This window comes from Delphinus delphis, chromosome 2 (genome assembly GCF_949987515.2).
Source record: "Delphinus delphis chromosome 2, mDelDel1.2, whole genome shotgun sequence".
In the NCBI taxonomy this organism is placed as follows: domain Eukaryota; kingdom Metazoa; phylum Chordata; class Mammalia; order Artiodactyla; family Delphinidae; genus Delphinus; species Delphinus delphis.
This window is the reverse complement of record NC_082684.1, coordinates 78,776,111-78,802,677: the sequence shown is the minus strand read 5'-3', so window position 1 is coordinate 78,802,677 and position 26,567 is coordinate 78,776,111. Positions and strand designations below refer to the sequence as shown.

Sequence of the window (26,567 nt, the reverse complement as noted above, 5' to 3'; positions counted from 1 at the left end):
CAAAGGGAGGTTTGGAGGAAGGTGGCCTGAAATAGAAGCTGGTAACGGGCGTGGTACAAGGAACCGAAAGGATGTGGAAGAAAGAAGGGAGGTCTGTGTAAGTAGCCGAAAGGATTAAGTGACTAGAAAGAATGCCGGTGTAAGTGAAGGAAACGTGAGGTGTGGCTAGGTCAAAGGGCTAAGAGAAGACGGTCGGTGGAGCAAGGAAAAAGCCGTGGAAGTGGCTGGGGTCCGGGGCCGGAAGAGTGCCAGACGTGGCCGGAAGGCAACGGAGCTGAGCGCAAAACTGAGAGTGTTCGGAAATTGGAAGACTTGGTGGCGAAAGAGGGTCAGGACTCAGATCCCACCTCGGAGAGTGGGCGACGTGTCCGGGATGTGGGATCAGAGGCTGGTGCGGTTGGCCGTTGTACAGCAGCTTCGGGCTGTTTATGGCGTTAAGGTCAAGGGTGGCCGCGGGCAGTGCGATCGCAGGAGACAGGAGACAGCAGCCACGGAAATCGTGGTAAGTTATGGGGAAAGAGATTTAGGTTAAAAAAGGAGGGGGGCGTATTCCCTACCATCACTTATTACCGGGTCATGTTAAAATGTTCATTCTATATGGATCCAAAAGAGAAAATGTTTAAGTGTGTCAACTTCAGCAACACTGACATTTTGAACTAGATAATTCTTTGGGGGGTATTGGGGTTAGCTGTTCTGTGCATTATAGGATGTTTAGCAGCATCTCTGGCTTCTATGCACTAGATGCGCGTAGCGTGTCCCAATTGTGACAAATAAAAATGTCCTGCTAAGTTATTGTATTTTGAACAAGTTGCACGTGGGAAGGGAGACAAACACTACCCCACCACCACTGTTTGAGTAATATTTGGAGAGGAACAAGAGCTACCAGTATCTTTTTTAAATGAATCAGTAGATGAGGTGTAACAGTATTAGAAATAGGCTTTAGATAATAACTTTATATTCACCTATTTGAAAAGAACATGCTTGCTGCTTGGCTATATCATATTTTTGAGACATAAAGGTTTTTTTTTTATTAATGAGTAAATTGAGAAACCACAGTGGAATGATTCAGAAGCTGTTGATTTTTGGGTGGTTGAGGTTAGGGGATTTCGAATGAGATTTTAATATCTCTACAGAATCGTCAAGAATTTCATTGTGAAAAATAAGTTGAATATAAAGCATTTTGTTTTAGATTTACTTGCCTAATTATATGGTGCTTTCTAAATACAGATGAAAATTAAAAATTAATTTTCATAACTCTTAATAGTTTATAGTTTCTGAAAGAAAATAAGTACTTGGAGAAGAAAACTGACAAATAATGTATATTCCTCTTAACAGCTTATAAATTCTGGAGAAATTATTTTTGTTGTTTGCAACTTATTGGCAACATATTTGTTTATATTTAAAAACTAAGTGGTTTCTTCTGATTATAAAACTGGCTTTCCAAGATCTCAAATATAGTAGGTTTTGTACGTATATGAAAGAATTTGTATGCAGATTTTTTTCTTACCCCTCAAGAAAAACTGACACTTGGCCTTTAGAGTCAGATAGACCTGAGTTTGATTCCTGGGGTGTGATCTTGGGCTGCTTGTCCTAAGCTTTAGTTTCCTACTCTATAAAATGGGAATGGTATCTCTCGTTGAGTTGTTTAGGGGATTTAAAAAAATTATAAGATCTGTAGATGAGACTAGCACACAATGCCTGTCACATGCCACTAGTTGTTATGATAATCAGAGGTCCTCATCCTAATTGGTAATCATGCTAGAAACCCTAATAAAAATATTCTAATAGAGAAATACAGAAGATCATTGTGTTAACACGAATGAGATCTAACATGTTAGGTAATTATTTGAATACTAGATTTCTTTGGCTCTTTGGCGTTTGTTATCTAATGATAGTTTTGAGCTCTTTAAGAAACTTGCTAGACATCTTTTTAAAGATGATATTGTAAGTGATGTTCTAATACATAAAATTTTAAAAGCATGTTATTAGTTTTATTTTATGAGATTAAATTATAGCACTTACTTGTGAAGCCAGTTATTGAGCGTAATGAGACTTGAAAAAAAAAACGCTGAATTCTGGTTATGTAAGACATTTGTAAACTTACAATCAGCTTCAGCATCTGATTTAGTTTTGCATTTTGTTTGGTTGCACAGTATCAAGAAAATTCTGATTTACCCAAATAAGGGGTTGCCCATACTAAGTTTTTTTTTTAATTTAATTTTTTTTTGGCTGCACCATGCAGCATGCGGGATCTTAGTTCCCCAACCTGGGATGGAACCTGTGCCCCCTGCCATGAAAGCACGGAGTCTTAACTACTGGACCACCAGGGAAGTCCCCCTAACTTTTTTTTTTTAATAGCTCACCTTGAAATAATTGTAACAGCAACAAATATTCTTCGAATGTTTGCTTTGTCAGACACTGATGTTTTACATCTTTTAATTCATTTAATTCTCTCTGCAACTCTATGACTTAGGACCTATATAAGGATACTGAGGCACAGAGAATGACCATTTAATCCAGGTCACTCAGCTAATAAGTGGAAGAGCCAGGATTTAAAACTTGGCAGTCCTGCCTCTAGGAGCCTGCTCACTTAAGCACTATGCTACACAGTCTTTTCTATATTCGTCAGTTAAATTGAGCCAGCTACTTGAAAAGGGACTAGTAAGATTTTGTCAAATCATTAAGAATACTGAATGATTTTGGCTGCACTGTGGTTTGCGGGATCTTAGTTCCCCGACCAGGGGTGGAACCCAGGCTCACAGCAGTGAAAGCGTGGAGTCCTAACCAGTGGACCACCAGAGAATTCCCTGAATGATTTCTTATTATAAATAACAGGTTAAATAAGGTACTCTTACAACACAAGTGCTTCAAGAGCATTCATGGAGAGCAGATGTAGCTAAACTAAATTAAATCACATATGATCTGAACTAAATCACATATGAGTGATTAGATATGCGCACTTAATCTAATTTCATATAAGCAGACATATACAGGCTTGAATTTTTTTTAATTAATTAATTTATTTTTGGCTGCATTGGGTCTTTGTTGCTGGGCACGTGTTTTCTCTAGTTGCGGCAAGAAGGGGCTACTCTTCGCTGCGGTGCGCAGGCTTCTCATTGCAGTGGCTTCTCTTGTTGCAGAGCACAGGCTCTAGGCGCTCGGGCTTCAGTAGTTGTGGCACACGGGCTCAGTAGTTGTGGCTCGCGGGTTCTAGAACACACGCTCAGTAGCTGTGGCGCACAGGCTTAGTTGCTCCACTTGTGGGATCTTCCCGGACCAGGGCTCGAACCTGTGTCCTCTGCATTGGCAGGCGGATTCTTAACCATTGAGCCACCAGGGAAATCCCTTTAATTTACGTTTAAGTCCAAGGCAAAGCTACAACCTTCTTAATCAGTGACTTGTTTTTAAGAAGTTTGAATATATGCCCAAAGATAGTGGCAGATTCTTTATTCAGAGGTGTGCACAAACACTCAAGTTAACCAACGTACAAATGTGCTCTTGGGATCTTCAAATGTATTAAAATTTGAATGCGAGTAATACATTCCACTCTGACTTTTTAAAATTGGTTTTGAAAGTACGACGTGAAATTTAAATTGTTTGCAGAATCCCTTCCTTGGATACCTCAGAACAGTTTGATTAGTACTCTCCCATAGAGTGTGGAAAAGATAATCAGGTATAAAAGGAACCACCCTGATATAATTTTAGGAAGTACTGAGTGACAGGAATTACTGTTATAGGCCAATTTGGCCTTTTGTTCAAGTTAGTATTTATAAGGTGACCAACAGAAAGTTTAAGGTCAGTATTTATATAGTTACTAAAGGAGCTTGTAGTATTTTCCAGAAATGTTAGCATATTGGGCCAAATTCTGTTTAAGAATTTCCTTGCTGAACACTAAATGGATTGATTTTCTGTTGTGGGATTGGAAACTGAGGGAATTTGCTGCGTTGCTTAAGGGCGATGACTCTATCTTGACCATTTTTGTACTCCCAGCATCTAGCATAATATCTAGTATAAAGTAGTTATTTTTTAACAAATATACTTGATGTAATTGTTTTCTGTGTCTCGACCAATAGTTTATTTCTGCTATCTTGTTTTATTTTGTGAGGTTTTTAATTTGCCTAATGTTTAAGAAAACTTATATTGAGCCTAATATTTGTGTTAGAGTAACTGACTTTGTCATTTTAGGGTAAAATATTTGGAGTACCTTTTAATGCATTGCCCCAGTCTGTTGTTCCAGAATATGGACATATTCCAAGGTGAGCAAACTTTGAAATGAAGAGTAAATATTTCAAACTGGTATTGGAATGTTTAACAATAAATAGTTGAATGGCGCACAAAATTAGTTGGAACTAGCAAATGATTTTATTTCTCAACTAATGTTAAAAGTTGTTTTTTAAACTTTTGCGTATTTTAACTTTTTAATTTGTACTCATTTTCAGGATTGAATTTTAAGGTTTAGTAATGAATAAATGTTAGAAAGCAAATTATTTTTGTTCTAAGGCAGAGTTTTCCGTTCTGTACCGATGTTTTCATTGCTGTTTTGATGATACTCAGTAATATACTAAACTACCAATTCATTTATAATTTTAATATTTTTTATCTTAGAAATGTTGGACAAAAGAATATTTAACTATCGGAGTATTTGTGAATATAAATTATTTAACACGAGCTTTTCTGTGTCACTATTTGTAAATAACCTTTTGGACTAACTGCATCAGAAGTTGCTAGGGAAGTTTACGGCTTAAGAAAATAGTTTAAAAATGCGTAGTAGAAAGATACTACCTTAGCTCTTACTAATTCATTTCCCCTCTATCCAAAGTAAGGTTCATTCTGGCTACTCTAGTCTAATAACTTAGGTTTTTAATTGGTGCATTGTCCAAAAGTATTTGTTGAACACCTTGCTGCCTTAGAACAATTTTCCCTCACTCACCCTATAGATACAGATTCACAATCTTCATGAAGTAACCACTTACTATTTTGCTTTTTAAATGGCCTATGAAAGGTTTTTTTTAATGATGATTTTCAGCGTTTAGAATTGCAGTCATATCTCTAGTAATAATGACTAAATCTTTGTTGTCGTTTCTTTGTCTGCTTTTTTAAAAAGAAAGTTTTTCTGTCAGTTACTCTGGAACATTCAGCCACTATGCACCAGTACAATGCTTTCATTTACTTGCAGCTGACATCCATTCAAATTTTTTGTTACCAGCTGTTACCTAAGCATCTAAAGCCAATATTGATTGTTAAAAATTATTCAGTATAAAGAAATTGAGCCCACACCTCTAAATGTGTGAAGGATTGTAAGGACTGGGATGGATATATCTGACTTTCTGACAGGTAATGTTGGTGAGAAAAAAAAAAAGCCTTGCCTTATTTTTGGGCAAATGTAGTTGATGGTAGGTTTTTTAAGCTATGTGTGCTGTGCAAGATCACCTGTGGAGAGAGAATAGGTAAAGAAATGGAGAAGGCCTTAGAGCCCTGGTTGATCCTAGGATGGAGAAGTCTGGCAGAAAAAGAGGAGCCAGAAAAAGTTTGAGAAAGAGCAGTCAGGGAGACAGCAGAAATTCCAAAAGTGTAGTGAAGAAGAGTATTTTCAGGGCCGTCACAGAGTGGTCGAGTGTATCAGCTGCTGGTAGGACAAGCAAGATAAAGACAGTGAATTGACCATGGATTTGGCAAGGCAGAGGCCATTAGTGATCTTGATGGAGTAATGGGGATGAGTCTGATTGCAGAGGGTTGAGCAAAGACTGGGATATGAAGAAGTGAAGGCAGTAAAAAAAAGACAAATCTTGTGCTCTGAGCTGAAGCAGAGAAATGGATTAAGATTGGCAAGGATCGGGGATTGAGCAGGCTCACTGAAGTTGTCATGGGTAAAAAGATGGGCTTTAGAGAAGAGTTTAGGAAGCAAGAAGGAAAACTAAAAGTAACCTTCTATCACAGAGATTAAAGGGATTTGTAGCATCAGAGCTGAAAGGGGTGTAGTCTCTGGCAGGAGAATAGGATTTAGAGAGATGTGTGTCTTACCACCTAAAAAGAGTTCTCTCTTTCAGTTTTCTTGTTGATGCTTGCACATCTTTAGAAGAGCATATTCATACAGAAGGGCTTTTTAGGAAATCAGGATCTGTTATTCGTCTAAAAGCACTAAAGGTAAGCATATTCTTGAACTATAATTTTTCATTTGTACCACTTTTTAATTTGGTTTTTAGGATTGAAATATTTAGAACTATTACATGAATTATGGACAGAAATTGAGTTTGCAGAAAGCTTTTTTTCATGGCAGAAGAACCTTTTTCGTTTTTCCAAAATGTATATCATTTATATAATGCTTTTTTTAAAAATTGAGGTATAATTGACAAATACATTTAAGGTGTACAACCTGATGTTTTGATATATGTATATGTTGTGAAATGATTGTCATAATCAAGCTATTTATATTTTATAATGCTTTAAAAGTTTACAGAGTACTTTCAGATTCATGGTCCTTGTTCCTATAATGTACTATATGAAATGAAAATTTTTTTAAATTTTGTTTTTAGCCTTCTAAAGAGAAGTGATAAATACTAAAACAAGAGTTAAGAGAAATTTATTAAAGAAAGCTCTTTAGAGTATAAGAAAGGATACTTTATTTGCATTAAACCCTTAAGCCCCCGAACGCTCAAGATTGTTGTATTTATTTCAGAATAAACTGGATCATGGTGAAAGATGCCTGTCTTCTGCACCTGCTTGTGATATTGCAGGGCTTCTTAAGCAGTTTTTTAGGGAATTGCCAGAGCCCATTCTCCCAGCTGATTTGCATGAAGCACTTTTCAAAGCTCAACAATTAAGAACAGAGGAGAAGAATAAAGCTACATTGTTGCTTTCCTGTCTTATGGCTGACCACACAATTGATATATTAAGATACTTCTTTAACTTTCTCAGGAAAGTTTCTCTTAGGTGAGTAGTAATTAAAAGTTTTGGGAGATGGTAGTTTAATTTCTCAACTAGCTAGATTTACCCTTATGATAAGAAATTAAATTTCATTTGGCATGGAAATTTTTCTTAAAAATATTATATTTTTCCTTACTATAAGAGGTATACCCTGTATCATTTAAAAAAACAATATACCAAATATAATATTTCCTTGCTGTCTTAGGGTTGTCATGGTGGATGCCTTAATGGCTTATTGGTGTTTATAGGCTTCTTAGTCCATTGAATGGCTTCAGATTATTGTGTTTCTAAAATATTTGCGATTTGCTTTTCAAATTTTTCCCTTCTCCCTGCTGTCATTGAGACTGCTGGTTTTAGACATACTTGGCTGCCTTCAGTACTTCGAATTTTCTGTGTGTGGGTTTGAAAAATCAAAGAAATGTGTTCAATTTGTGTGGAAAAACAAAGCGTGAACTCTGTGGGTAGCAATGTTTTTATGACATATATTTAAGCACAGAGAGGCTGTGTATTTCTGGTTCTGTCTTATTTCAAGCCAGTCATGTAGATGGGTAGATGAAGGATAACTGTGTCTTGATTTGTGTTTAACTGATAAAATAAGAGGTCTGCAAAATGTGCCCAATATGTTATTTTAACTCTGTATTTTTATCTTTAACTCCATCTCATAAAACCTTTTTTCCTTTAAGGTGCAGTGAGAATAAGATGGATAGCAGCAATCTTGCTGTGATATTTGCACCAAATCTTCTTCAGACAAGTGAAGGGCATGAGAAGATGTCTGCTAACACAGAAAAAAAGCTACGATTACAGGCTGCAGTAGTACAAACTCTTATTGATTATGCATCAGATATTGGTAAGATGTAGTTGCATTATTAAATAATGGGATTTGTTTAAATGAGGGAGATCCCAGCTTTTTCTAAGTGAACTATGAAGACAACTGTTAGAAAGTGGCTATATACTATTGCAATGTTTTGAGGGGGAGTAGAGGAACCATCTTAATTGTGAACATTTTCGTTTAGGACATGTTCCAGATTTTATCCTAGAAAAGATACCAGCTATGTTGGGTATTGATGAACTCTGTGCTACTCCATCACTAGAAGGCTTTGAAGAAGGTGATTATGAAACTCCTGGTGACTGTAAGAGAAAGCGAAGACAAAGTGTAGGAGGTAAGCGGTCATGGCAGTCCTGTTTGTGGATGTACAGCAATTTGCTTTTGCCTGAAATGTGTTTGAACATAAAAAAGCATAAGCTATGGTGTATGCCTTTTTGGTGCTTACAGCATAGTTGGAGAGGCATGACATATGCATGTGAAAAATAAAAATGACAATATAATCTAATATTTATGTGCTAGATGTTTAACACAAATATAAACTGCATTCCAGGGAGAAAAGTTCCCTGGTTGTAATGACCAGGGACACTATAAAAAGAAAGTTAAACTGAACCTTCTTGAAGAATGGGTAGAATCTAGGAGAACTGGGTAGAGGGTCAGAATATTTGTATCCTATTCGAGGATGCTATGAAGAAAGATTTGTGTAAACTAGAAGTAATCTATGTCTGTGTCTGTAAGGTAGAAGTAATCTATGTCTGCATGACTTGAGTGGCTCAACCTAGGGATTAGGATGGTATTATGATAAGCTTGAACTCACACTAAAGAATTAGAACATTAAACTGGGTATTGGAGAACCATTGAAGGTTTGGAGAGAGGCATAACATGATTACACTATTTTAGAAAATCATCTGGTTTGGAGAATTGAGACTTGGAGGTAGGGAGAATAGTCAAAAATGTGTGGCAGTAGTCCATGTGTGAGATCATGACTTGAAACAATAATATAAATTAGCAGTATGAACTAAATAATGAAGGAAACATTACCAAGGAAGAATCAAAAAGAACCAAAGTTTCCTCTTGGTGGAATCAATCATGAGACTTCTTAATCTTCTTGATTGGGAAGACAGACTATTCCTCCAGTTGCCTTAGGAAATTTCTTATCTTTTGCGTATCAGAACCAATTTCTGTTAACTGTCCGATGCCTTTTTGAATCTTTTGGCTGATATGATTTTGCCTCCTCCTTGGTTTTTTTTTGCCTCCTTTGTAGATTTCCCTTATGCCTTCTTTGTTCTGTAACAAAGTACTGTACTGTACAGTACAGTACTGTAACAAAGTACCACAAAGTACCACAAATTACCACAAACTGGGTGGCTTAAAACAACCAAAATTTATTGTCTCACAGTTCTGGAAGCTAGAAGTCTGAAATCAAGGTGTTGTCTGGGCCATGTTCCCTCTGAAACCTTTAAGGGAGAATCTTTTCATGCCTCTTCGGGCTTCTGGTGGTGGCTATCGATTCTTGCCATTCTTTGATTTGCAGCTGCATCACTTCAATCTCTGCCTGTGTTGTCATATGGCGAACTCCCTAGGTGTTTCTCTGTGACACCAATCACATTGAATTAGGGCCTACCCTAATGACCTCATCTTTATTTTTTTCTTTTTTTTGAGTGAAAGCAGGTTTATTTTAGAGATACACACTCCACAGACAGAGTGTGGGCCATCTCAGAAGGCAATAGGTAGACTGTCTTGAAGGGCGAGCGGCCCTGAGGTGTGAGGGTCTTAGTTTTTATGGGCTGGTAATTTCATAGGCTAACAAGTGGGAGGAGTATTCTAACTATCTTGGAGGAGGGGTGGGGATTTCCAGGAGTTGGAGTACCACCCACTTTTTTGGCCTCTTATGATCGGCCTCTGAACTGTCATGGCACCAGTGGGTGTACTAATGACCTCATTTTAACTTGAGTTCATCTGCATAGACCCTAATTCTAAATGAGGTCACATTCACAAGTACTGGGAGTTAGGACTTAAACATATCTTTTTGGAGCACACAATTCAACCCACAAAACTTCCTACCCCAAATTCAGATATTCTTGGATACAGATCATCTTATTACCCTTTTCCCTTTGTGATTTCATTCACTCCTGTAAGTTTCACTTATTGCATCTAAATAGATGAGCACTTAAATCTCTACCACTGTTATCTCACAAATGTCAAACCACTTTAGTAAAAGTCTCTACTAGGCAGACATCACACTTCTGCTTTTCCTTGGTGCTTGAGCTCAGCATTTTGAAATGATCATCTTCACCTTCTTTAAACTGGTTCTTCTCGAATTCTTTTTTCTATTAATGGTACCACCATTCTCTAGTCACAGCTTTAAGCCATAGGTGCCCAACTATTACTTTACCGTCTGTATTCACAGAGTTTTCAGGTTCTGTAAGATTCTATCTGCAGTGTTTACTGCATGTTTACTGTAAGAATTTCCTTCTTGGTCTTTGTGCCTCCTCCTTGAATCTGCCCTGCTTATTGCTGTCAAGGCGATATTCTTAATATATAATTCTAATCATGTATCTCACATGCATACCCTTCAGAAACTTTCATTAATACTGATATCTGTAGCCTGACATTAAAGATCTTTCATAGGATTGCTTTACCATGCCTTTCTACTGTATCCTATCTCTCCTTTATGCAATCTATACTTTAGTCAAACTGCTTTCTTTATTCATTATTTTTAGACACTTTGTTCTTTTGCTTATACTTTTTGATATAATGTTTTACTTCCATCTACCTCTACTGTTCAAATAATATCCACTTGTCAAAACCCAGCCTAAATGTCTTATCCAGCAAGCTTCCCCCCTCCCTTTTAAAAATTTACTGTTTATGTATTTTTATTGATCTGACATTGGTCTATAACATTATTGTAAGTTTCATGTGGCCATTAAATTTCGACTTACCTATACACTATGGTGTGCTCACCACCAAAAGTTTCATTTCTATCCATCACCATACAGTTGACCCCCTTTACCCATTTCGCCCTTCCCACACCTCTCTTTCCCTCTGGTAACCATAACTCAGTTCTCTGTATCTGTGTGTTTATTTTGGTTTATTTGGTTTGTTCATTTATTTTGGTTGTTTTAGTTTGTTTGGGATTTTTATTCCACATATGAGTGGAAGCATGCGGTGTTTGTCTTTGTCTGACTTATTTCACTTAGCATTATACCCTCAAGGTCCACCCATATTGTCACAAATGGCAAGATTTTGTCCTTTTTTATGGCTGAGTAGTATTCATTGTGTATATATATACCACATCTTCTTTATCTATTCATCCATTGATGGACACTTAGGTTGTTTCCTCCCCCTGCCCCATTTTATTTATTTATTTATTTTTACATCTTTATTGGAGTATAATTGCTTTACAATAGTGTGTTAGTTTCTGCTGTATAACAAAGTGAATCGGTTATACATATACATATATCCCCATATCTCTTCCCTCTTGCGTCTCCCTCCCTCCCACCCTCCCTATCCCACCCCTCCAGGCGGTCACAAAGCACTGAGCTGATCTCCCTGTGCTATGCGGCTGCTTCCCACTAGCTATCTACCTTACATTTGGTAGTGTACATATGTCCATGCCTCTCCTTCGCTTTGTCACAGCTTACCCTTCCCCCTCCCCATATCCTCAAGTCCATTCTCTAGTAGGTTTGTGTCTTTATTCCTGTCTTGCCCCTAGGTTCTTCATGACATTTTTTTTTTCTTAAATTCCATATATATGTGTTAGCATACGGTATTTGTCTTTCTCTTTCTGACTTACTTCACTCTGTATGACAGACTCTAGGTCTATCCACCTCATTACAAACAGCTCAATTTCGTTTCTTTTTATGGCTGAGTAATATTCCATTGTATATATGTGCCACATCTTCTTTATCCATTCATCCAATGATGGACACTTAGGTTGTTTCCTTATCGTGGCTATTGAAAATAATTCTGCGGTGAACATAGGGATGCGTGTGTCTTCTCAAATTAGTGTTTTCATACTCTTTGAATAAATATCCTCATATGGAATGGTTGGATCATAAGGTGGTTCTAGTCTTAAATTTTCGAGGAATCTCCATAATGTTTTCCACAGTGGCTGCACCAATTTACATTCCCACCAACAGTGTATGGGGGTTCCATTTTCTCCACACCCTCTCCAACACTTGTTATTTCTTGCCTTTTTGATAATAGCCATTCTAACAGGTGTAAGATGGTATCTCATTGTGGTTTGGATTTGCATTTCCCTAATAATTAGTAATGTTGGACATCTTTTCATGTGCCTGTTGGCCATCTTTGTCATAAATTAATTGTCCATATATGTATGGATTTATTTCTGGGCTTTGAATTTTGTTCCATTGATATGTGTCTGTTTTTCTGCCAATGCCAGGCTGTTTTGAATACTATATAGCTTTGTAATATAATTTGAAATCTGGGAGTGTGATACCTTCAGCTTTGTTCTTTTTTCTCAGGATTGCTTTGGCTTTTCAGGAATTTTTGTGTTTCCATATAAAGTTTAGGATTTTTAATTCTGTTGACATGAAAAATGTCATTGGGATTTTGACAGGGATTGCATTGAGTCTTTAGGTTGCTTTAGGTACTATGGACATTTTAATAGTGTTAATTCTACTAATGTATGAACACAGAGTATCTTTCCATTTCTTTGTGTCTTCTTCAGTTTCTTTCAACAGTGCCTTAGCATTTTCAATGTACAGGTCTTTTACTTCCTTGGTTAAATTTGCTCCTAGGTACTTTATTCCTTTTGTTGTGATTGTAAAATGGGATTGTTTTCTTATTATTTCAAATAGGTTTTTAGTGGAGTCTTCAGGGTTTTATATATATATATATATATATATATATATATATATATATATATATATATATATATATATATAAAAACTATGTCCTCTGCAAATAGTGACAGTTTTACTTCTTCCTTTCAATTTGGATATCTTTTATTTATTTATTTTTTCCTTTTCTGTTTGCTCTGGTTAGGACTTTCCATACTATATTGAATAAGAGGGGTGAGAGTGGGCATCCTTATCTTCTTCCTGATATTAGAGGGAAAGCGTTCACCTTTTTGCTATTGAGTATAAGGTTGACTGTGGGTTTATCATATATGGCCTTTATTATGTTGAGGTACTTCCCTTTTATACCCATTTTATTGAAAGTTTTTGTCACAGATGGGTGTTGAATCTTGTCAAATGCTTTTTACATCTATTGAGATGATCATATGATTTTTATCTTTCATTTTATTAATGCAGTGTATCATGTTGATTGATTTGCGGGTATTTGATTCTTTTAATGTAGTGTTGTATTCAGTTTGTCAATATTTTGTTGGGGATTTTTGCATCTATGTTCATCAGAGATACTGGCCTATAATTTTCTTTTTTTGCATTGTCTTGCCTGGTTTTGGTGTCAGGGAAATTTGGCCTCATAAAATGAGTTAGCACGTGCTCCCTCCTCTTCAGTCTTTCGGAAGCATTCGAGAAGGATAGGTATTAAATCTGTTTTGAATGTTTGGTAGGATTCACCTGTTTTGTTTTGTTTTTCGCCTTTGATTTCTTGATTGACTCAGTAGTTCAGTAGCATGTTGTTTAGTCTTCACGTATTTCTGATTTTTCAAGCTTTCTTCTTGTAGTTGATTTCTAGTTTCATACCATTATGATCGGAAAAGATGCTTGATATGATATCGGTCTTCTTAAACTTATTGAGACTTGTGTTGCAAGTTATGCTCAATCCATGAGAATGTTCCATGTGCTCTTGAGAAGAATGTGTGCTGCTGTATTTGGATGGAATGTTCTGTATAAATCTATTGAGTTCATCTGGTCTGATGTTTCATTTAAAACTGCTACTTCCTTGTTGACTTTCTTTCTGGATGAACTATCCATTGATGTAAGTGGGGTGTTAAAAGTCCGTACTGTTATCGTGTTGTCAGTTTCTCCCTTTAGGTCTGTTAATACTTGCTTTATATATTTGGGCACTCATATATTAGGTGCATATATATTAACTGTTGTTTCTTCTTGGTGAATTGTCCCCTTTATCATTATATAATGTCCACCTTTGTCTCTTGTTAACTTTTTTAGCTTGAAGTCATTTTTGTCTAATATGAGTATGGCTATACCCATTTTCTTTTGGCTGCCATTTGCTTGGAGTATCATCTTCCATCCCTTTGCTTTGAGCCTATGTTTGTCTTTAGATCTGAAGTAAGTCTCCTGGAGGCAGCATATAGTTGGGTCTTGTTTTTTAATCCATCCAGCCACTCTGTCTTTCGATTGGTGAATTCAGTCCATTTACATTTAGGATGATTATTGATAGATGAAGACTTAGTACTGCCATTTTATCTTTTGTTTTCTGACTGTTCTGTATCTCCATTGTTTCTTTTTCTTTGTGTTTCTGTCTGCCATTTTGGTTCGATGGTTTTCTATGATGTTTTTCTCAGTTTTCTCTTTTATGTTCTGTGTCTCTGCTCTAGATTTTTATATATATATATATATATATATATATATATATATACATATTTTAAATAAATTTATTTATTTTGTTTGTTGATTTTTGGCTGCGTTGGGTCTTCATTGTTGCACAAGGGCTTTCTCTAGTTGTAGCAAGCAGGGGCTACTCTTCGTTGTGGTGCGCGGGCTTCTCATTGCGGTGGCTTCTCTTGTTGCAGAGCACAGGCTCTAGGCATGCAGGCTTCAGTAGTGTGGCATGTGGGCTCTAGAGCGCAGCCTCAGTAGTTGTGGTGCACAGGCTTAGTTACTCTGCAGCATGTGGGATCTTCCCAGACCAGGGCTCGAACCCATGTACCCTTCATTGGCAGGCAGATTCTTAACCACTGCACCACCAGGGAAGTCCCTCTAGATTTATATTTTCTGATTACTATGAGGTTTGTGTAAATTGTCTTACAGATAAAAGTCCTTTTTCTGCCAATAGCATCTTACTACCTTCATTTGCCTATATGAGTTTCATCCTTTTCCTTTTACCTTTCTGTTGCCTGAAATTGTCTCTTTATGTTTTGTGTTCTCTACCAAATTGAAGTAGCTATAGTTTTACTGCTTTTTTCCCTTTAACCTTTATTATAGAATTGTTTGACAGCTTATTTTGATATAGAGTTGCAATTTTCTGATTCTGTTTATCATCTTACTCAAAATTTTGTTTACTTTTGCCTTTTTGTTTTCTGGTAGAAGAGTTCCTTCCAGCATTTCTTGTAAGGCAGGTCTAGCACTGATGAAGTCTGTCAGCTTCTGTTCATCTGGGAAACCCTGTATTTCTCCTTCACATCTGAATGATATAGCTGACAGTTTTTATCTTTAAATATATTGAGTATGTCATTCCATTCTTTCCTGGCCTGTTGAGTTTCTTTGGATGGCGCCATTGTCTACTCAGTCATCAAAGTCAGAATTCTAGACGTCCTTATCTGCTCTTTCCTCATTCGCACATCCCACTATCACTTTGATCTCTTAAATACCTTTAATAATGCCTCCATTTCCATAGCTGCTACCTCAGTTAAGACCTTCTTCTCTTGCCTGGCTAATTCCCACTCTTCCTTCAGGTCTCAGCTTAAATATCAGTTCCTCAAGGATACCTCCTCTAACTCCACAGTCTAAATTCATTGTTATATTTGTACTTCACACTATTTACCCATTTGTCAATAGGTATTTATTTCCTTAGTATATTTAATGTTTGTTTCCTCCAATAGAGTAAGTTTTGTAAAGGTCACTGTTTCATATTTTGGCCACTGTTGTATCTTCATTGTGTCTGACACATAATAGGTACAAAATAGATATTTGTTGAATGACTGAATAGCATACTTAGAAGAAACTTTAGCTAGTTTGCCTGTCTCCATCCAAGGAGGCTTACCCCCCAATAAATCTGTCATACTGCTGCAGATTTAGTGATTTTCCTAAAGTGCAGAAATGATGACTTTGTTCCTTTTTGCCTTTGGAGAAGTTCAAGTTCTTCAAAATGATACACAGCCCTGTTCTGCCTAATACACAAGACTTATCTCTTACCGTATCCACTGTTCACTGTTTGCTCTAGCAGTATCAAACTCCTGGTTTCTAGTATACATAAATTCTCTTTTTTCTTACATACCTTTGCATATACTAGTCACCTTGCCTGAATTCTACCTTCCACCCTAATCAACACCTACAAATCCTTCAGAACACTGTCCAGGTTTTATTTCCCTTGCAAAGATTCCTCTCTTAATGCCATTTCTTTCCTTCCTCAAAAGGTAATGATTTCCTCTTCCATACTCTTTCTATACATTATAGATACTTGTTTTACAGTTCATTCTGTATTTATTTATTTGTATGTTTTTTGTTTTTGTTTTTGATGTGGACCATTTTTAAAGTTATGTTTTTAGTTTTTTGACTGTGAGACATGTGGGATCTTAGCTCCCCGACCTGGGATCGAACCCACACCCCCTGCATTGGAAGGCAAAGTCTTAACCACTGGACCACCAGGGAAGTCTCTCATTCTGTATTTAATGTCTTCCTATTTATCTATTTTTTTTTTTTTTGAGAGATATGGGAGTATAAGAGGGGAATGAAATACAAATATATCCTTTAGTATTTTTCCCCTATTTTGAAATAATTCCTTTTACATGACCTTAAGTGACTTTAAAACATATAAGCTGATATAAACTTAGATGCTAAAAGACCACAAATAGCAATATGAATTATTGATAAAAGTTAGGTAAATGTTGTTATAATTGATTATATGATTATAAATATGCCTTGCATTTCAGATTTTGTTAGTGGAGCATTAAATAAACTTAAATCTAACAGGACACCCTCTATTACACCTCAACAGGAAAGAACTGGTAGGTATTATATATATTTATTTAAGTGGACATTTATATATATTATACAAAAATTAATTACGATAATGATTACCTAACTTATTTTGTTTAATCAATTCCAAATGTAATTTTTAGTGGAGATATTGTACTATAATATTATGACATTGGCTATATATATGTAATACATAATATATAATTACATTGGATATAATGAACGTAAAATTGTAGGTATGAATTTATTTTAGTCTATTGTTATATCTTTGATCTTCTGAATCATGTTCTTCCATTTGTAAGTTGGATGATATTGAACATGTGAAAATAAATCTCATTTTTATTTTAGAACCAGAAGTTTATTAATATTTGTTCCAATTTTTTTTTTTTTTTTGGTTTGCTTGTGGCTGAAATTATTCAACCCAGTAATAGAAAATTTGATCACTTGTTTTGTTTTCTAGATTGAAGACATTAGCTGGTTAATACTCAGTTATGATGAAAATCAAAAATATTTAGATCAGTTTTTGTTTCAACACCTTGATTATAATTTTTCTTGCCTATTTAATACTCTTTAATGTGAATTATATGCATCTTTTAGTCTATTTGGTGTTGAAGTTACTAAGAGTCTGGCCTCTTTGCAACTTCACTGTTTTTATTTTAAGTAATTGCATAGTGTTAATTTAGTTTTATAATATATATTTGATAATGTTAATGTAAACATATCCCCCCCATTTTTGGTTCTAAGAAATAGCTTTATAAGAAGAAATTATATAAAGTGTTTGTATTTTATCAACTTTGTGGGAGAAAAAACAAGTTTTCTTTTTTTCAGCCCAGCTATCCATTTCACCAATGATTCTTACACCAAATGCTAAGCGTAAACTACCGGTAGATTCCCATGGTTTCTCAAGTAAGAAAAGGAAGTCCATCAAGCACAATTGTAACTTTGAGTTGTTGCCAGGTAATCTCTTCAGTAGCACTTCTACACCAGTATCAGGTAACAAATAGAATTTATATAATTGGGTTATAAACATTAACATGAGTGCCTATTCTGGGCAAAGTGCTATTTCATATTAATATGACCCTTTAGGAGCCAGAGTTTTATTCTCTGTTTTATCAGATCTCTGAATTTTATAAAGTCCCCTAACTTTTAAAATAGACAGTGGTTCAGTATAATTTGTGTGTGTGTGTGTGTGTGTTTTACTGCCATGCCTATTGAAAGTTATGGGTCACTGTGGATAGGATAGCACTTGTGCTCAGGTTTTACGTGATTGAACATCCTAAATTCTACTTTAGTTACTTCTGGATCTGTAGCTGTGGCTGGATTGCTGTCTTTTGTTGAGTTGAGGTCACCAGCGTTTGAGCATCTCTGAATCCAGAGTAGGGGTGTTACCATTGAAGTACCATTGTGGGTTAATTTGGGGGGCAGTATTTTTAAAGTTTTATACTCAAGTGGCTTTTATAAAAAGCCATCCTTATGGCATGGTTTCCACATCCCTTACCAGCCCAGCCATTTTATTCCAAATGAAATACAAGTTCCTAATGTGGCCAACCAGAGCCTTCAGAGAAAAATATAATCATGCTAATTTGAATACCAAATTTTTGTTAGTGTGATCTTGGATTGAGTCTGCTCCTTTAGCATGTGTAGAATACAAGTTGGCTCGTATTAACCTGTGGTCAACCCAAAATGAATTGAAAATCTAAGCCCAGGGTCTTCCATCTCATATTTGTGTCACATTTAGACAAAATGTGAGTAGCCTCTGATTCTTTTAGATTTTCTTTGGTTTCAGACAATGTTAAGAGTTTCAATTTGAATTTGTTAGCTGGGTTATGAGGTTTTCTTCCCAAAAGCCTCTCTTTCGCTTTTGTTATCCGAAAGGTTTACATTTTCCTTGTTTGTTGTATTAAAAAGGTGAACAGAATAGCAACTTGTTCTCTATGGTTCTTCAGGTTCTCTGTGGTTCATTAAAGTGTAATGATAAGAACTCTGAAGCTATGTCTGTAGTTCTATCTGTATTCACAGGCTGGAGACTTAAACTCCTTTAAAGTAACTTAGTGTGTTTTTAGTATTTAAAGGCTTTCTGCTTTGGAGGACTACTTCCAAGTGACAGATGTGAATCATAGTTCTACCTGCCTTTGTTTATTAGCAATACATCATCTTCCCCAAGAAATGAACCTGCAGATTCCTTCTCTCCAAGTTCCCCAAAAATAGATTAAACATTATGTTACTGTAACATTAGCGAAACTTCTTTTATAAAAAAATTAACAAGTTCAGCATCAGTAATTCTATTATTTTAACTCACCATTTTTCTTTGACCCTTTCTCAGCCACAATTCAGTAAATTGCATCTGCAAAATTGAAAATGAGTTGGTTTCTAAGTTTGGATTATAACAGATATGATGCTTTTCTTTAATATATGTAGGCAACAAGATTAATCTACAATCCATAGTGTACTTATTTTTAATTTTTTTCTAATATGTGTTGTAACTGTGTGTTATTCCATCTATTCTGACTGTGCCTCCTTGTCACCACTGATATATTTTCAAGATAACTAGACTGCAGCCCTAGAATAAAGCTACCTATGTCACATTGGATATATCATATTGCCTCCAAGCTTTCTTTTTAGCCGAATGCACCCAAAAAGTCACTGTAATGGTTGTATTATTTTCTGGTTTTGTAATTGAAAAAACATGGATATTTCTGTTTGGGGACCTGTGAATTCTTTATCGATACCAATGATAAGTTGAGAGGGTTCATGTTTGTTGAGTGTATCCTGGGCAATATTCAAATACAAATCAAATGTATATGGAGCCTTTGCTCATAACTATTATACTTTTCCCTAATTTTTTATTATAGTTGGTTTCATGGTATAGTGTTAAATAACTTAATCAAAATGAGCTGTTGTAACCTCCAGTTGTTATCATGGGACATGGCAGTAGCCAAGTGGTTAGGTGTATGTTATAGATCATCAGTTTTTGTTTGTTTGCCAAAACTTTTGGACAAATTGCACTCCAGAGTCAGGTAGACAGCAAGTTGGCTAGCAGGTGCATACTGGATACTCAGATACTAAATTGTTTTTCAGTAGTTTATTTTTGATAAGAGCATTAATTAATCTTATGTACCAGGTACTGTGCTAGACATCTTATATACGTTACAGTAATATTTATATTCACCATAGAAGTCCAGTTTTAGAGCCTAAAGCCATTTAGTAAGTGGTGGACAAACTCAAGTCTGTCTCGAAAGCTTGCTCCTTCTCCAATCTGCAACAGTGCCCACCCCTCCCTTGTAGTATTAAAAGAGTTTAAAGCAAAACTCTAATATAAAAATAATGTTTAATCTGACCTTTAATTGGTAACTAAAAAGTAAGAAATAGATTTTTTTTTTCAGTTGACTTGGGTTATTTGACCCCTGAAGATTCTAACCAGAAATTATGTGATTTTGTGGTTGTTTAGGGGTGGAAATTAAGACTTCAAATCTAATTGCTATTAATATTTTATACTTTGAAAAGAAAATGAGTATGTGTGGTCTATCACGTGTGGTTATTTTTATAGTTCACTTTGATACAAGCCCAGAAGGGTCATCTCAGAGTTCACTCTCTCCTGTCGCCGTCAATGGAAACCATTTGATCAGTACAGGTGTGCTAAGGCGAAGTAAAAGGCTTGCAAGCAAAAAAGTTTGCAGGTAATTTATCCAGGTTGGATAAAAATTTGGTATATACAGTTAATAAAATATTTTGTGTCTTTCTACTGAGAATCATAATTTTTAAAAATGCCCTTTGCCTTTATAGTCTTATTAATCAAGTGCATATCCTCTAGAGAAAGATTCCTAATTTGAATCCATTTTACTTGCTTAAAATCCTATTTTATGTTGATGTGTGTAATTTTTAAATTTCCTTTTAATATAAAAAGCTAGTCTACCCTAATGATTCTGGTTTATAAGTGACTAAACTCTGGTGATAAACAGGAAAGTTTATTTTATAAAATACTTGTATTTTTTATGCAAATACAATGTGTTCCTATATGGTATCTTAAACCTAAAAAATTATTACTCTATTCAATTACTAACAATGTGATTTGCTCTGGACTTTCAAACTTTATTTCGTAGGAATTCCAGTTCTTATGCTATAAACTGATGTTTTTAATTTGACTCTTTCTAGGGTGGAATCAGGAAAAGCAGACTGCTTCTCTCCTAAAATCAGCCGTAAAGAAAAGGTTCGAAGATCTCTTCGTTTGAAATTTAATCTAGGGAAAAGCAGCAAAGATGGAGTAAGTGTCTTTCACCATTTCATTGAAGTTTATATTAGGATAAAGCTGAAGACTTGATGCTAAAAGACTCTCTCAACCCTGCCTCTCTTCCATCTACTGTCCCATTCTCTGCTCTTCTTTATACCAGCCCTTACACTTGAGTTGTTATCTCCAGTTCCTCCTTTTCTATTCTGCTGAAATCAATTCCAGTGAAGCTTTCATCCCCAACACTCACTGAAACAGCTCTCATAAGATCACTCATGAATTGAGCATTGCTCAGACCAGTCCTTGTTAGCCTTGATATGTCAGCAGCATGTAACCTGGCTGATGACTTGCTCCTCTCTGGCATACTTTCTTTCCTTGCTTCGAGGACATATAGTCTCATGATTTTCTTCCTTCTTTGTCAGTTAATTTTCTAATTCCTTTACATTGGAGTGCCCAAAACTTTGCCCTTGGGTTTTTCTTTTCTCACTCCACTCACTCAGGGTGATCATCAGCTCTAAACATCATGTATATACTTACGACTTATATACTTACGACTTCAAGTTTATATACTTACGACTTGAAGTTTATATCTCTAGCCCCAAATGCTCTCCTGAACAACTTGACTGTTTAACCGACCTACCTACTTGACCTCCCTACTTGGGTGTTGATCCCAAGTAGGGAGGTGTTGACATCTCAAGTGTAACCTGCCCCAAATAGAGCTCCCAAGATGCACTTCTCCACTGTTGGTATTTCTCCACTCCTCCCCGTCTCCTCCACCCACACTTCTATTCTACCTGTAGTCTTCACCATCTCACTTATGGCAACTCATTCTTCTAATCACTTAGGCCAAAAACCATGCAGGCATTCTTTTTTTTTTTTAACATCTTTATTGGAGTATAATTGCTTTACATTGTTGTGTTAGTTGCTGCTATATAACCAAGTGAATCAGCTATACGTATACATGTATCCCCATATCCCCTCCCTCTTGCGTCTCCCTCCCACCCTCCCTATCCCACCCCTCTAGGTGGTCACAAAGCACTGAGCTGATCTCCCTGTGCTATGCGGCTGCTTCCCACTAGCTATCTATTTTACATTTGGTAGTGTGTATATGTCCATGCCATGTATATGTCCATGCTCTCTCACTTCGTCCCAGCTTACACTTTCCTCTCCCCAAGGAGAGGAAACGGTCCTCAAGTCCGTTCTCTACATCTGCATCTTTATTCCTGTCTTGCCCCTAGGTTCTTCAGAACCACTTGTTTTTTAGATTCCATATGTATATGTTAGCATATGGTATTTGTTTTTCTCTTTCTTACTTCACTCTGTATGACAGACTCTAGGTCCATCCACCTCACTACAAATAACTCAATTTCGTTTCTTTTTATGGCTGAGTAATACTCCATGGTATATATGTACCACATCTTCTTTATCTATTCACCTGTCCATGGATACTTAGGTGGCTTCCATGTCCTGGCTATTGTAAATAGTGCTGCAGTGAACATTGTGGTACCTGTCTTTTTTTGAATAACGGTTTTCTCTGGGTATATGCCCAGTAGTGGGATTGCTGGACCATATGGTAGTTCTATTTTTAGTTTTTTAAGGAACAACCATACTGTTCTCCATAGTGGCTGTATCAATTTACATTCCCATCAACAGCATGCAGACATTCTTGACCCCTCACTTTCTCGCACATGTACCGTCAAAACCATTAGGGAATCCTGTCTAACTTCTGCTTTCAGTCTATCCAGGCTGACTATTTCTCACCAGTACTACATTTCTAACCTTCTCTAAGTTATGTCATCTGGAACTTGGATTACTACAAGTTCCTACTAGTAGGTCTACCTGCTTCTACCTTGCTGCAGTACTAGAGCCAAAATTATCCTCTAAAAACCAGAGTTAAATTATGTCACTCATGTCACTCCTCAGCTCAGAACCCTTCAGTGACTCCTTGCTTCACTCTGAGGGGAAAAAAAGAGAAGCCAAAGTTCTTACACTGATCTGCAGTGCCCCGCATGATCTGTTCCTGGCCTTCCTCTTGGAGCTCTCCTCCTGCCACCCTCCCTTGCTCTCTCGGCTTCATTCACTTTTGCCTCCTGCAGTTTCTCAAGTGTGCCAGACCTTGCTTCAGCCTTAGAGGCTGCACTGGCATTTTCCTGTTCTGGAATGTTCTTCCCCCTCATACCTTCATGACTGTCGCTCTCATTTTTCTTTACTCACAAATCATCTTCTGTTCACTGTGTTTAAAATTATACCCCACCCTTCACCACTCCGTATCCTCCTTACCCTGCTTTGCTTTTGTCCTTAGCACTTTTCACCTTATATATTGTATATTATACTTTATAGTTTATTGTCTGTCTTCTGATCTAAATCTGCCCATCAAGAATGTAAATTCCATGAGGTAAGATTTTGTTCTGTTTTTCTGTTTTCTTTCACTCTTGTGAACAGGTACTGGCACAGTCATCACACACACAAAAAGTTTTTTAAGTTAATTTGTGAGGCTGTTTTTATTTTAGATCATAAAATATCCACTAATAGCCAAGTCAAATGCTTATAATTTTCATCAGCATGCATGCAAGTATATTGTGTTTGCTATAAAATTGTTCCTCAATTATATACACACCTTTTAAAATCAGCTGTAGAGGATTTTGATAACTACAAAGTAATATTTTGAATTAACTAGGTTTATTTCTTAACCAAAACTTTTTCATTTTGTTCTGTACAGAATGTGTGTTCTGGTGTCGATAGATCTGAAAATGTTGGTCGACGACTTGCAAATCAACAAAGTTTAAAAAATAGGATTGAATCTGTAAAAACAGGTCTGCTTTTTAGCCCATATATTGATGAAAGATTAACAAAAAAAGGTATATTTACATGATATTGTTAGAGTTTTATCCCAAAAGCCTACTTTCGTTGTTTTTTAAAAAATTTTCTTCCCATTTTAGTGAGATATAATTGACATATAACCTTTAGTTGTTTTTAATGATAAAATATATTAAGTAATTTACTATTCTAGAAATTGAAAATTCGTGTTTGAATAATGAAAATATTGGAATTGCAATGTATTTGTCTATGAATAATTGGAGGATCTTTAAAAATGTAAATATAAAGATGTTTGACATATTTATAGGTAAAAATTATCTCTTTTAACACAAATCTAGTTTATCGGAATTAAATGCTTAGTATTTAATTTGTCATGTATTTGAATAACATTTCAAAACTAGGTCAGATATAAATGATTAAAAACACTGAACTGCTTTATTTTAGGTTCAAAAAAGATCAGTAAGTCTGAGGAAAACTTATTAACTCCAGAGCGACTAGGTGGAAGAAATTACCGGATGTCTTGGACAGGACCTAGTAATTCAAGTTTTCAAGAAATAGATGGAAATGAAGCTTCTCCAATAGATGCAGTTCTTGAGGTGGAAAACTCTTCCTTGGAGACCGATATGATGGTTGAAAAGTCACCTGTTAGGTCATATGAGCTTACCCCTTCTAATGTACACAGTAGGCATAATAACAACGTAACTGGCAGCTCTCTTAGTGGGGATGAAAATAACCTGACCACAGAGACTGTGGTGAAAATTCAGAAAGCATTTTCTGAATCTGGAAGTAATCTTCATGCATTGATAAATCACAGGCAGTCGTCATTAACTAATGTAGGGAAAGTAAAATTTAATGAAACATCTTCTATCAAATGTAGCACAGAAAAAAATCTATTTGAAATTAATAATTTCACTGTGATAGAATCCAATGAACACCACACTAGTAAAGATGAAATTAGTTTTTCAGAAAGAGACTTCTCACTACATCAAACTCAAAAATTGGGTAGAGAAGCCCCTATAAAATGTTACTCAACTCAGATGAAGATAGAACTAGAAGACAACATTCATTCGAATATACCAAAAGATTATTTAAGCAAGCAGGAATTGTCCAGTGATGAACAAATAAAGAAACAAGAGTCCCCAAGGGATACACTAAATACTAAATTAAAGGAGAATGAAAATATGATCGAAGAGAACTTACTGAAATGTGCAGCTTCTAGAGAGGACGTGGCTAGCGCCTCTTCCTCAGAGCAGATTACGTGTAATAGTGCAAACCTGTCAAAACCTAGGCCTGTGAGAATTGTTAAACAGCAGTCACTGGTGGAAACATGTGATAAAACGGTTTCTGAACATTTACAAATGACAGAGCATGGAAAGGTTTCAGACCACATACAGTGGTTTAACAATCTTTCTTTAAATGAACCAAATAGGACAAAAGTTAAGTCACCTCTTAAGTTTCAGCGTATGCCTGTCCGTCAGTCTGTCAGAAGAATTAATTCTTTGTTGTTGTATGGTGGACAACCTCCAAGACATAAACTAGCAAGTCTTGGTGATGCTGCTTCTCCTCTGGTTAAATCAGTGAGCTGTGATAGTGCTCTTCCCTCTCGTGTAGAATGTACATCAAAAGATTCCTCTATTCCATGTACCAGATCAAGTCCTAAAGAACAGAAGGCTACATCATGCAAACAGTCGAATGTTGATGCGATTTCAAAATCAAGCATGGAGGTAACTTCTACATCTTTCTCACAAATGAAGAGGCACCCAAACTCTGGAAATGCTTCTCTTGGGTCCACCAGAGTTTGTAAGCAGGAAGTGATATCTAATGGCCAAATTAAGGTTCCCTTGGATGATCTGACAAATCACGATATAGTAAAATCTGTTGTAAATAATGATATGGGCTTTTCTCGTGGCATAAATAACAGGGTCCTTAGAAGACCATCAGATAAAGAGAGGGTCTGGTATAAAGGTTCTCCAAAAAATCCTATTGGAAAAGCTCAACTACTACCAACAAGTAGACCTGTAGACTTGTAATTGGTAAATGTTATACTACTTGTCATTAATGTAAATAAAATTAGCAATTGGCGATATGACTTGCAAGGTAATCTACGTGTTAGTTTGTAGCTCAGAATGATTGGTGTGTGATCAATTTTAATTTCATTGCACAAGCAACTTGAATTCTTAAGCTTGTATAAATGATGACTTTGTTTTTCTTAATTATGGCAATATTTAAACTTACTAATTTTATTGTCATCTCTCAAAGCAGAGGTTACACTTTACTTTTTTAAAGAAATTGTTGACTGGGTTTATAAGAAATTAATTTTTGAAAATTGCATGAATTTTATTTTTTAACATGCGATAGAAGAATGGAATGAGTTGTGCCTATTTCCTGTTACTCCTAAATCAGATGAGGTTTCTCTAAGAAATGTCTAACACAGAGAGAGAGATAAGCCCTGCAAATCTTATTTCCCAAATTCCGTTAATGTTTATTGTCTTTATCAAAGTCCCTAGAAATTAATTTGTTTCAATAGCATCTTAATCCTTTATTCCTTTTGGGTGCAGAGTAATTAGACATATATTGTCAATAGATGTGACAGTGTGTTCACTTGAACTAAGAATAATGGCTAATGCAGAGTGACGACTCAAGTGTGCTCATATAGTATGATGCTGCAGCAGTAACTGTGACTTTAAAGCCATACTATGTTTTTTAAAGTTAATTTGCACAAGTACATTTATATCTGTTTTGTCCAATATAGAATTTAAAATGTTTTAAGAGGGAGTAATTAAGCTTGGAAGATTTTAATCAAAGTGATTGCTTATATACAGATGCTTGATTTTAGACTTTGAAATAGTTGATGCACCTCTGTACATTTACCTTGGATTCTTACACTTTAGATACCTACAGGAGCCTGTGATGGTTTTGTCGTGTGTGTAAATGTTATTTATTTAGCAAAGACATTAAAGATAACTTT

General features: G+C 35.9%; 1 protein-coding gene across 2 annotated transcripts; it reads left to right on the top strand.

Moving 5' to 3' along the window:
* ARHGAP11A (Rho GTPase activating protein 11A) lies at positions 1-26,567 on the top strand. 2 transcript variants are annotated; one of them, XM_060004947.1, is made up of 12 exons: positions 1-502; positions 4,186-4,256; positions 6,048-6,144; positions 6,677-6,930; positions 7,608-7,771; positions 7,938-8,084; positions 16,512-16,586; positions 17,386-17,514; positions 20,105-20,234; positions 20,710-20,818; positions 23,502-23,640; positions 24,044-26,567. In XM_060004947.1, exons 1-12 carry the CDS (start codon positions 374-376, stop codon positions 25,627-25,629), a joined length of 3,030 nt encoding a protein of 1,009 aa, XP_059860930.1. In that variant the 5' UTR covers positions 1-373; the 3' UTR covers positions 25,630-26,567. The 2 variants fall into 2 exon arrangements, with proteins under 2 accessions (XP_059860930.1, XP_059860929.1); XM_060004946.1 differs by having other exon boundaries at positions 17,386-17,550.

Excerpts from the sequence above, each read along its gene's own strand:
- ARHGAP11A (XM_060004946.1), top strand. The coding sequence starts at position 374 with ATGTGGGATCAGAGGCTGGTGCGGTTGGCCGTTGTACAGCAGCTTCGG. Across the intron at positions 503-4,185 it reads CAGCAGCCACGGAAATCGTG|GGTAAAATATTTGGAGTACC; the intron begins GTAAGTTATGGG and ends TTGTCATTTTAG. Across the intron at positions 8,085-16,511 it reads GCGAAGACAAAGTGTAGGAG|ATTTTGTTAGTGGAGCATTA; the intron begins GTAAGCGGTCAT and ends CTTGCATTTCAG.